At 47.3% G+C, this 11,849-nt stretch overlaps 1 protein-coding gene across 1 annotated transcript; it reads right to left on the reverse strand.

Moving 5' to 3' along the window:
• Positions 1-515: 515 nt before the first annotated feature.
• LOC120592779 (ubiquitin-like modifier-activating enzyme 1) lies at positions 516-10,812 on the reverse strand. Its single transcript, XM_039850460.1, has 17 exons — positions 10,737-10,812; positions 10,421-10,597; positions 10,207-10,311; positions 10,036-10,116; positions 9,485-9,640; positions 7,453-7,618; positions 7,157-7,353; positions 5,601-5,665; positions 5,184-5,379; positions 4,460-4,534; positions 4,148-4,343; positions 2,381-2,469; positions 2,060-2,152; positions 1,750-1,941; positions 1,109-1,210; positions 899-999; positions 516-736 (listed from the first exon to the last, which is right to left on the reverse strand). Exons 2-17 carry the CDS (start codon positions 10,544-10,546, stop codon positions 601-603), a joined length of 2,076 nt encoding a protein of 691 aa, XP_039706394.1. The 5' UTR covers positions 10,547-10,597; positions 10,737-10,812; the 3' UTR covers positions 516-600.
• Between the last annotated feature and the right edge of the window lie 1,037 nt (positions 10,813-11,849).

Consider the following 11,849-nt stretch of genomic DNA (forward strand, 5'->3'; position numbering starts at 1 on the left):
GGATGTGACACAGACTCTGCACATTGGTGAGGCTGTGTTCAGATATGTTGTGCAGGTTCAGACCTCTACTACCTCTCAAAACAAATAAGGCAAGGAATTGAATCAAAAAAGGTAGGATAAGAACCTGAGTCAGATTTAAACACATGTGCAAGGATGGCCCTATTCGGTGGCCCACTGGTGACACACTTCAACCCTAATCAGTGAGGACAAGGGGAAAAGGCAGTAAAACCCACTCTAAGGAGAACAGTCAGAATTAACCTTCTGTCTCCTAACCCTGGGGCAAATTGGGGCAAATTTCTTGCTGCTGGGTTGAGGTGAGCACTTGGGATGGATGATCACTTGAATCTACAGAGCTATAGAAATCCCACTTCTTCAGACACAAGCAGATGTGAGCTATTGTCAAAACAAAGACAATGTACATCTTATTTACTATGCTTTATTAAGACTTCCAATTCTAAACAGTAGAAGGCAATAGCAGGTTAAAAATTAAAGAAAAAAAAAAGATGTAAGGCTTTTGGCCTGGCTGAGCTCAGCTTCCGCCACAGCTACTAGGGATGTGTTGAAAGAAGCCTGAGGATGAGGACCAGGAGAGCAGAGGGCTCAGCAGAGGGTGTAGAGTATGTAGGGGACCTCAACGTCCTCGCCGCTCTCATTGTTGCAGCACATCTCAAGCACCAGTGCCCGCACGTGCTGGCCCAACGCTCGTTTGGACACACGACTAACGATTTCTGTAATTCTGGGATGAGAGAGAAGAGGATCAGGGATATAGAAAGCAGGCAAGAAAGGACAAATGTCTAAAAGAAGGGAGGGGAAACTGAACAAGAGTGGCGTAGCTAGAAGTTGAGATTCCCACCCCACCACACAGGGCCTCCCTCAGCCTGCCCAGTGAACAACTCACGGCTGATCCAAGCGTTCCTTGAGTCTGGTGGCTGGCATGAAAAAGGAGTAGAGCATGGCCACTCCTTGGGACAGCATGGTGATCTCTAATTTGTGTTCTCTCTGGAGATGGTGGGAAGGAGGAGGGACAATAGTGTCACTTGAAGACTACTAGTCACCTGCATACTCCACCCTCACAGCACTGGGGTAGTGAGTAAAAATGGAGCCTTGCCTTAAAGTAGTTGAGGAACTGTCTGAGGGTCATCTCTTCACCATTAGGCTGCAGCCCCTGTACCTCAAAGCGATCCCACAATGTCCACTCTTGGTTATTGTACTGTGGAACAAAGCACAAGGGACTACAACGGGGCCATCCCAAATGCCTTTGCTCTTATCAGTCAACTTGACGTTTGAAATTAGATCAATCACAATGCTCTTTTCTTCAAAAGTTGTTCCTCTTGTGGCCCCATTTCATCATGAGTAATGGACACTTTTATAGGGATAGACAAGGCCCCACACTGCAGATTTCTTTACTCACCTCCCTGCTGATTTCTTTACTCACTTCCCACACCCTTTCCCTTCCCACTCAATACCCTCTATCTGCTGGCCCTCTCCACATTAGTTCCAATATATGCTTGTCACACTCCTACTTTGCCTACGTTCCAAAATTTTTATGACAAATTAACAAACAGTATACCTAAGCGATAGGTAACCCAACTGTACAAAGCCTCACCTGGCATGGTGAACACCACAGGCAATTTGAGAGATAAACACATACATACATACACACACACACACGAGCGTGCACACACACAAAATCCCAGTCTCAGTCACTGATGGGTAAGACAAACAGTGTGCATACAAGCAGGCCCTCACCTGGTGACGAGGCACAGCAAGGGGCTCAGAGAAGGTGAAGAAGGGCAGGGCCAGGTTGATGAAGCTGTTCTTATAGGACTCAAGCTGTTGGTGTCCCTGTACCACTTTGTAGAGCTCCAGACACACAAGGCCAACTACAGCTGCTGAGGTTGTGGCAATGGCCGGGATGATCTTGCCTGCAACCAGCTTGCTCTGTGAGACAGAAGGTGACTGGTAGCCATTAGAGACGCTTAGGGACTACAGAAGAGGCCAAATGTGGGAAGAAACAAGCCTGGGAATGACTGAAAGATGACGTCTAGACAAAAATCACCTTATATCGGTCTGCGGGGGGAATGTTATAATTTTCTGCCCGGAGGCTAGCTGCAGCCACAATGAAATCCATGTGGAAGTTGCTGTCATCATCCTGTTGTGAGTGGAAATGAAGCGAAGATAGGGGAGACAGGGTTAGAGGGAAAAACGGGTTCTTGCCTACTGGAGAGTATTTTCCATGTCGGGTACTTGACATGGAAAGGCAAATTCTCCCTTAGACCACCAAGGTTATCACTGCGCAATGTGGCAGGCCTATAATCCCCACACAGCCTAGGATACCTCAGCCCACCCCACTCTGCCAAGGGGCACTCCGTCCTAGCACCTTCTCAAAGTTGACTGGGTACATCTTGAACCCAGGGAGCATCTCTGGGTTGGGCAGCATGGCCTTGAGCTCCTGTAGGCAGGTATCATCTGCAAGGAGGGAGTGACACATCAGTCCTTTAGGTCTCATCCCAGGTCAGGGACTGAAACCACAAAGCAGGAGCCCAGGGTGGCCAGAGTTGTTCTTGCAGATAAAGGATTTGAAAAGAAGAGGCACGGTGCAAAAGCACAGTGGGCAGGAGAAAAGGTAGAGCAGGAAACACTCCAGTAAAGACAAGTAAACAAGTGTGGAGATTTGACGCGAGAGGCATGTGCAGACCGTGGGGAACTAAAATGAAGGCATTCACAAAGGGTGATGTAGACAGCAGCACTATTCACAATACCTAAGATGTAAAAGCAACCCCAGTGTCCACTGACAGACGAATGAAGGAAGAAAATGTGCTTCACCCATTTCATGCAATGTTACACAGCCTTCAAAAGGGAACATAATCCTGTCACTTACAACTACACGGATGGACTTGGAGGACACTATGCTTAGCTAGAGTCAGAAAGACAAGTGCCACATGATCCTCTTTGACATGACAGATCTACAAGAGTCAAAATCAGAGACAGAAAGTAGAATGGCGGCTGACAGGGCCGGGTGAGGGGTATGGAGTTACTGTTTCATGGGTAAGTTTCAGATTTACCAGAAAGTCCTAGAGCTCTGTTGCACAACAGTGCCAATGTGCTTAACACTCTTGAGCAGTACACACACAACTGATTAACACAGTAAACCTTATGTTTTCTTAACCAAAAATTTTGCAAAGTCACACAGATGTAGCTCTAAAGGTAGGAGACCTTGAAGAGGATGAAGAGGGAGACGGAGAGACACAGAGGAAGATATAGGGTGAAACAGGAGAGAGATATAGGAAAGATAATACATGAAGAGGCACTGGGGGGAAATGCAGACAGAGAAGAGGAGAGAAATATGGAAATGGATAAACAGGAGAAAATCTGAAGAGGGGGACCAAGGGAAAGAATGCTGGAGATCAATCCAGGAATGGTGAATGAGATGGGAAAATACTGGAGGAGGAGACAGCCAGATACAGAGAGCACATGAGTACGAAGTTGGAAAACAAAATGAGGAAGATAGGGTGAGGAGGAGAGAGGTATGAAGGGGAGAAAAAGGATCTATACAGAGAGAAGATCCAGCGTAGAGGAGGACTTGCAGAGCACGAGACAGGACAGCAGGGAGAGGGAGGGAGAACCTCTCTAATGACTACCTGGTCACCGTCTGCTACTCAAAGGAAGCTCACTGCTGGGAAGGTTGGTCATAGTTACAGCTGGAGAGGTGAAGAGAGGTCTTGAGAGAGAGGAGGGGAGATATACGAAGGCTAACAACAGAGTAAAGATGTAAACAAGAGGAAGTGCAGGAGACCTGCAAGACGAGGGAAGAAATGAAGGAAGAGGGGATCCTAGTGCAGATCATGTATCTCCTCCATCCCCACATACACAGAAGAAGAAAAAGAGAGAGAAAAAGGAGGAGAAATCAAGACAAATACTCTCACAAAAAGGAGAGTCAGAGTGGGAAGGAGGAAGGTAAAGAGCATCAGAGAATCTGCCTCTACCAACCATTCTTCTTTTCACTGGAGGAAGTGAGGACCAAACAACAGTGGGGGTAAACGTCAGGCCTGGGGTCCAGAACAGGGCAATGGAAAAACACAAGTGAAGGGTCTTGGATGGACAGGGGAGAAGTGCTATGGTGGTTCAAGGACAACTGGCTAAGCACCCTCATCGACAGAGGCATCAGCGTTCTGCAGCTCCTGGTCAGAGACGTGGATCTTGACGCCGCACTTGGGGGTAAACTCGGGGACCTTCACGGACTGTAGGAGTATGGCCACATCAGCCCTGTTCCGGGAGCCCAGCAACCCGTAGCTCTGGGCGAATAAGTTGGCGGCAGACATCACGTAGTCCAGATGCAGGGACTAGAAGACAAGGTATGGAGCAATGAGCACAGCTGTCCTCACCTGGGGAGCCTTGAGCTCCTTCCCAGCCATCTACTTTCCACCCGACCTCAGGAGACCCTAGGGAGGAGACTCACATTGTTGATATCAAAGGTGAGCGGGTGTGGACAGCGTTTGGGCCCAGACCAGAACAGGGCTCCTGAGCTTGTTAGCTAAGAGAAGAGAAAGGTTTTTGGGGAGCAGAACCTGAGAGGAGAGCTCCGACAATCCTGACTCCTCGTTTCAGCCCTGAGATCCCAACCCACTACCCCTGGGTATGCGTTTTGTGCCAGATATAGAGTGACTCACCCACTCTTATGCACTGCCAACTACTGTATTAACTTAATTAACCTAGTAACTGAGGAAATCTCAGTTCATCCTCACAAAACTCTCATGAAATAAGCCATCAGTACTTCCACTTTACGCCTGAGGATAATGAGGTGCAAAGAGAAAAAACACAACTTGCCCCAGGTCAAATGGAGCTGGGAATCGCTTGTACCTAGTTCCTGTGCTCTTCATTCCCAAAGTTCTCTCCTATGATCTCTGCACCCTCAATGGGAATAGGGACCAGGTGTGATGCACCTTATACTGCAGATAAGGGAAACGGAAAGCAAGTCTCTTGCTTGAGACAAAGTGCATGTGGTGGGGGGAAGAAGCAATCAACGGCAAAAAGCACTGGCTTAAGGATTTCATTAGAGCTCCACGCCTTGGTGCGCCTCGCCATGGCTCGATGAACGGGAGTGAGCCATGTCAGCAACCTCTGGCAAGCTCCCTATTTGCAGGCCAGTATTCTGACAAATGGACCCAGCAAGTATGTGATACCTGGTCAGGAGGAAAGTTGTGCAGCAGTTGCTGGATGTTGCTGGAGTACTGGGTGTGCCAGTGATGGCAAGCCCAGGTCACACAGTCGGCCCAGGTATGTGGTCGCTGCAGCACCAGACTGCGATGCACGGCCTCCAGCACCTCCAGGGGTTGGCTGCCTGCCAGCCGCAGTGTGCGCTCCATAAACGTAGAGTCTCTATCAGGGATCAGAGGGGTCACGGGGGCAGGATTGCACAGAGGCCCCAGGAGTGGGCTTACCTCCATGGAACATCAGTCCTGAACCCCCAATCTACAGCATGAGGCTCAATCATTCATTCGGTCTTTCACAAAGTATGCCAGGTGCCCAGGGTTACAGCATGCCTTGGCTAGCTGGTGGGAGAAAGGCTGAGGGAACATACGGACAATGGGATAACTCACGTGAGATACTGGTTCACATTTTCTGCTGGTTGCTTAAAGAGGCCTTCAAACTCATCCCGAGCCCACTGCAGACAGAGTAAATAGATTACATAGGGTATGAGAGACAAAATGGATTTCTAAAGGTATGAGAAAGACCACGGACAAATAAAGCAAACACAAAAAACATGCCTACTATGGCAAGCAGAAGAGAGAAAAGCTGCCTCTGTGGCTCCTCTGACTTCTCAAGCCCCTACCACCTCAATTTAAAAACCTATGATCTTGACTCCGGTAGTGGTTACACGTGTATAAGTGTGCAAAATTTTTAAGATGTAGGTCTACCTTATCCCTGGTGTGCTGTGTTATGCTTCAGCAGGAAAAGAAAATATTCACACCAAAAACAGCATGAACGATCCCTATCAGGCCATGGGGACTGGGCAGAAACTCTGCCAGAGGTTTTGCCCTCTGAGACATTCGAGGTCAGTAAATACAGTCCCAACGAGCTGATCTGAAGCATCTTAATACTGGGGGTGCAAATCCCAGTTCTACCACGGTTTGCAACTTCGAGCATACACACTGGATTCAGGCACATGGGGCACACAGGGCAACGTAATATCTACACCCCATGAGGTTGTTATGAAAGAATGAGCAACTTGTACATACCTAAAGTCAAGTACATAGTCACTTGGAAGTAATTCACAAAAGCCTTGTGAAAAATACTGTTGTCAACCCCATTTCAGGGATAAGAAATCTGAAGTACAAAGAGGTCAAGTCCAAGAGCCTCATGAGAAGTTTATTTTAAAAACTTTGTATAGGCCTTCCTACACGCTGGCCAGGGAGTAACAGAGCTTCTACCACACATACATGGAGGGGGAGTGGAGAGGGGGACGAAGGCCCAAATATAAATATATCCATTCTGCAGCTCTTGAGGTGGAAGGAAACTGAAAGATCAAAGCATTTCTTCTCCTACCCTATTCTTCCCCTAGACTAGACCTAGCCTCAAAGACTGCATTAACAATCACTTTGATAGTACAATGGATTGTCTCGGGTTGAAAGGAGATTGGCATTTTCGTTAGGTTTGAGTGCCAGTTAACTTGGTTTGTTTAATCTGCCTGTATAGAGCATATGTACACTGTTCTGTATGTATGTGCACTGCACACACAGTTGTCCTGGCAAACCAGCTGTTAAACACGTTTTGGGCAATAGTGAGGGGAATCTATATATGGAATTGATGTTAGAGATTATTACATAACGAGCAAGGCTGATATTAAAAATTAATTACGTTTAGTAAGAACACAGTACTGTTTACTTTTCAGATGTATACTCTGAAAAAAATACTTGCCTGTGTGTTTCCAAAACAAAAGTTTTAAAGTTGAAAGATGAATCGTTTGAAAAGGTTTAGCTGCTGCGGGAGGTGAGGGAAACAGGTTGAGAAACAGGCACAGGTTACATACACTGAGGCTGGCATCATCTGAATATGGATAAGAGGTAAGTGGCACAGTGACTGACCAGGTGCCACCTAAGCCTTACTATGTGCCCAGTGTGTCTTCTACCTCTCCATTCACCACAAGGCTGATCACCTGCAGGGTGTGCTCAACGGCATTGGGGAAGTTCTTCAGCGTGCAGATGGGAATGAGCTTCTCAGGAGGGTCCTGGCTGGAGCTGTACGATTCTGTCAAAAACGGGATAACCACTTGGACGTTGCCCTTTGTGCCCCATGTGCCTGACTCCAGCAGTGGCTTACGGTAGAACACACAGCGGCGGTCCACGTACATGCCTGTGGGGAGACGGCAGGGGTGGGTGAATGGAGGGGAAAACACACGAGAATGGGTCACGAGGGACAGATACTGCCCCCGTCACCCGCCTCCAAACTCACGGGCATCCACACTGTCCAGGGCACTGGCCACACCATCCAGGTTTTGGAAGAAGTCGTCATCATAGATATGCTCTGTGTCAGCGCTCACACGGTCCTGACGACTCATCACACGGATGTGTGGATTTAACTGACGCACAGCTGCAGCAGCTGTATCAGACTTCGATTTCTGGATGCACACAGAGGAAGAGAGCTGTTATTCACACAGTCACCCAACCAACCTGTGCAAAGCTGTCTTGAGGTCTGATTTATCTGATGATGGGAAAGACCTAGACTCTAAGAACAGGAGGCCCTTAGTTTAGTAGAAGAGATAGGACTGTCAAATACCACACAGCTGAGGAATGTGACAAGTGAGGCAGGGGGTGAGTAGAAGAGGAAACAACGCAGACAAGAGAGTGAATCAGATATCTGTTCTGTTGTCTACCCAACTTATGTTTTTTAAACTTAACAGCACCCACAGTTATGGTACATTCACACAAATGAAACCGAGATCCTGGTACAAGAACAAATAGACCCCGTGAAAGCCCAAGTCAGGTCCCTTCCTCCCCTGCTCGAAAACCTCCACTGGCTACCGCTTTCGCTTACGGTGAAATAAACGGGCCCCTGCTACTTCTCCCACTTCACCTCCTACCATGGTCTCCTCCATCTGATCTCTCTGGGCCTCAACTATAACCCAACGCACATTCCCATCTTGGGGTTTTGTTCGGGCCGCTACCTCTGCCTGGTACACTTCTATCTTCCTATTCTCCTACATCATCGCAAGCCTTTGTGGAAATGTCACCTTTCCAATGAGGACTTCCCTCGCTACACTACAAAGCATCCTCATTTATCACTCCTCATTTCTTTATCATTGTTGCTATTTATAGCACTTTTTAACTTTCCAATGTTAACCATATTGGTTAACTACTCTATTTACTGTACAATGCAGGAATTCTATGACATAAAGGTATTAAAAAGGGCTTCTGGTATTTGCTAACAATACCGCCTGTATTAAAAATTTAAATTGAGAAAATTTTAAAATATTACTAGTCTAGCTGAAAGTGGAACTAGTCTATTACATGAGAAATAACTGTCTAATACAAAATTTCTGAAGTAAGTCAACCGTATTAACATTTCTGCAAATCTGTTTTAAGTCATACAATCCCTTAGGACTGCTGGACTCTCCTCGCTGCTACTGCGATTAATCTGATCTGTCTTCTGTTGCAGCATAAAGGGATATTCCATCTCACAGAAGAATATTTTAACACTGCTTCCAAATAAATGTGGATATTTAAAAAAAACAGATCAAAGCTAAACAAGTGATAGTGTTTTAAAGCTTAGCTGCAGGGTAGAATCTGGAATTCATACTGTTTATTTTGCATTCTGAAATGATCTGCAGTGCACAGATCCTTGGCAGCATCGTGAACTGGTCATTGGCCAAACTCTGTGTCATTGAGTTACAGTAAAGTGAACAATTCCACTTTCACCTGATAACCCCAAAACGAAACACACCAATAATGTCTTAGTATTTTTCTTAAAAGGACTGTGATCTTCTGGACTTCATGAAAGTGCGTCATGGACCCTAAGACGACCTCAGATCACATTCTGAGAACCTCTCATTTACTCTGTGTCTTCCCACTAGTCGAGGGCAGGAACCATTCTTCTGCTACTTTATGTGTTCCAAATGTCTATAGAGAAGTGCCTCTTAATTACATGACAAAAGGAGACAAAGGACGGACTCGGAGTAGGCAAAAATGACACAGAACTTGACAAGTCCTTCCCAGATAAGATCCCTCTATAACCGACCATGCTTCCATAGTTCCTAGGCCCACATCAGCAATGACTAAAACAGTGAAAGGACAACAAAAGGATGACGGAGGTGAACAATGACAAATGAAGTAAAAATATGTATTCAGTACACAACAAAATATGCACTGAAAGCAAGACTTATATGGGAGAACAGCAAAGGAAAGGATTTATGAAGATCGATAACACAAAAAAGATGAGACAGAAGTGGGAGAAGCAGCTCACGCCTCACCATGCCTGCCCCACTCACCGTGACATCCCGAGGCCGGAACAAAAACTGTCGGTTCAGGTTGGACTTGTCAATGATGTCCATGTCTGTAATAGTGACTGCCCCGCTCTTCCCACAGCCTAGACCTATCATGGCAAAGTTCTTGAGCAGCTCACAGCCAACGGCCCCTGCACCCACCTAGGAGGTGCACAAGGAGAGAGACAGAGGCTGGTTAGTGGGACTGAGTATAGCGAAGGCACCGGGTTAAGTCCTCTATCCCCTCAATCCCCCTGTAGAGACAGCAAGAGGGTATGAGTCTAATACTCCACAGTGAGGTCCCGGGGCCATAAAGACCAAAGGTCACCTAATGAAGGAGGCTATGGGGGGCGGGGGGAGGGGCGGGAATAAAGGACACCAGAGGAGAAGACAAGGAGACATACCAGGCTTGTCCTCGGTATGAAGAAAATAGTAAAGGAGACAAGACGAAGATATAAGAATCAAGATTCTCCCTTGTGAGACGGGAGGAGACTCCAGATAAGGTGGCGATAGGCTAGGAGAGCTGAAGGAAGCTGGTGCCCAACGTGGTCACTCACCAACAGGTAATTCTGCCTGCCCAACTTCTCTTGCAAGTCTGAGCCAAATACAGCCACCTGCCCATCGTAACGGTTCTGGCACTGAGTCACGTGAAAGGAGGAGGGTCAGACAAGAACTGTATCACACAGACCCGCAATAGTATGTCTTCCCCATGGGTCCCACCCACATACCGGGAGACACTTGTCCTCCGCGAGGGCCTCTTTGTCCTCGGGAAGACACTCAAGGGCATCAAAGTACAGCCACTGCATAATAGGCATAAACTTCCCAGAGCAGGCCTGGGGAGGGGAGAGAAGGGCATGTGGTCGCCAGTTAATTAAACCCTTAAGACAAGACAGGGAAGCATCTGGCCCATCCCCGGCCCTGTCATTCTCCACCCACACCAACCTTCATGACCTCCTGGGCAGCCAGGCCCCCAATGAAGGCGTTCATAGGTGCCAGGTCCCCAGCAGCCACATACGCCAGTTTCCGAATGAGCCCTTCATCCAAGTCACTCTGCTGTACTGCTGGCATGGCTTGGCCATTCACGGTCCGTGCTAGGGTCACCAGTTCGGCTGCATCCTTCTGGTAGGGCAGAAGGGACCAAAAGAGAAGCAGTCAGCCAACTGTGGGGACAGGGAGAAACGGGCGGGAAAGTTGACAGATGGGAAAGAACGGTGGGGCTTTGGACCTAGGACTCAGGATGGCTCTCCCACCCACGAACCTCATTGTGGGGCCGAGGGGAACGACTGTGCTGAGCACAGAACTGGTGCAGGGCCTGGAATCCAATGTGCAGCTGGGCAGGGGGAGAGGACTTGGCAAAATCTGTCACCACAAAATCTGGCTCTGCCAGCGAGGCTGGCAAGGATTTCTGTAAGGAGAGATATCGGGCTCTGAGATGTGAGAGACCTATATGTGCCGGCAACCCTACAGCCCATCCCCCACACATTCTCACAAAGCTGATCTTCTTAGGCACTTTGACTTGACTGACGATGCCTCCATGGGTGTAGTCAGAGAAGCTGGAGGTATCACAGATACTGAATGCATAGGGACCTAGGAGAATGAACAGGACGGACGGGTATCTGTCATTCCATTCACTAACTCTCCTGCCCTACCCACCCCCTCCAAATCAACAGCACCACCAACAACAATGTAAAAGCCGTCCTCCCCCAGCTTAGATGCTGGAGACCTTGGCTCTAAGCCCTGTTTGGACATCAGAACCCCCTATCCCTTCCGCCCCAGACCTAATGCAGACCCAATAAATCCCCTAGGCCTAAGTACCATATCTAAAATGATATCGACACACCGATGTTCATAGGAACATTATTCACAGTGGCCAGGATATGAAGCAACGAAAGTGTCCTGTCATAGACGACTGGCTAAAGAAGCTGTGGTACGTACCTACAATGGAATATAACTCATCTATAGAAGAGATGAAATACTGCCATTTGCAACAACATGGATGGACCTTGAAATAATCATACTAAGCGAAAGAAGCCAGACAGAAAAGGCTGAAAATCACATGATATCACGTATGTGGGATATACACCTAAAAGCAACAATTGAACAAGAAAAACAGCGACTCATGGACATAGACAATGGACTAGTGGCTACCAGAAGGGAGGGGAGAGGGGGGAAAAATAAAAAAAAAAATGTTAAAAATATTTTGTATATGTAATATGAAAAAAAAAACTGGCATTTTAAAAAGAATAGAATAAATAAATAATTACCAGATCATGAGTCTGTGATTTAAGTTTTCAAGAAATTTGTAAATTTGAGGGCCATTATCGCTTCCGAAACTTGTTTTGGCCCCGCAACTTGGTTGGCTATGTGCAGT

Source organism: Pteropus medius, unplaced genomic scaffold, assembly GCF_902729225.1.
Source record: "Pteropus medius unplaced genomic scaffold, Ma_sr-lr_union100, whole genome shotgun sequence".
NCBI lineage: Eukaryota > Metazoa > Chordata > Mammalia > Chiroptera > Pteropodidae > Pteropus > Pteropus medius.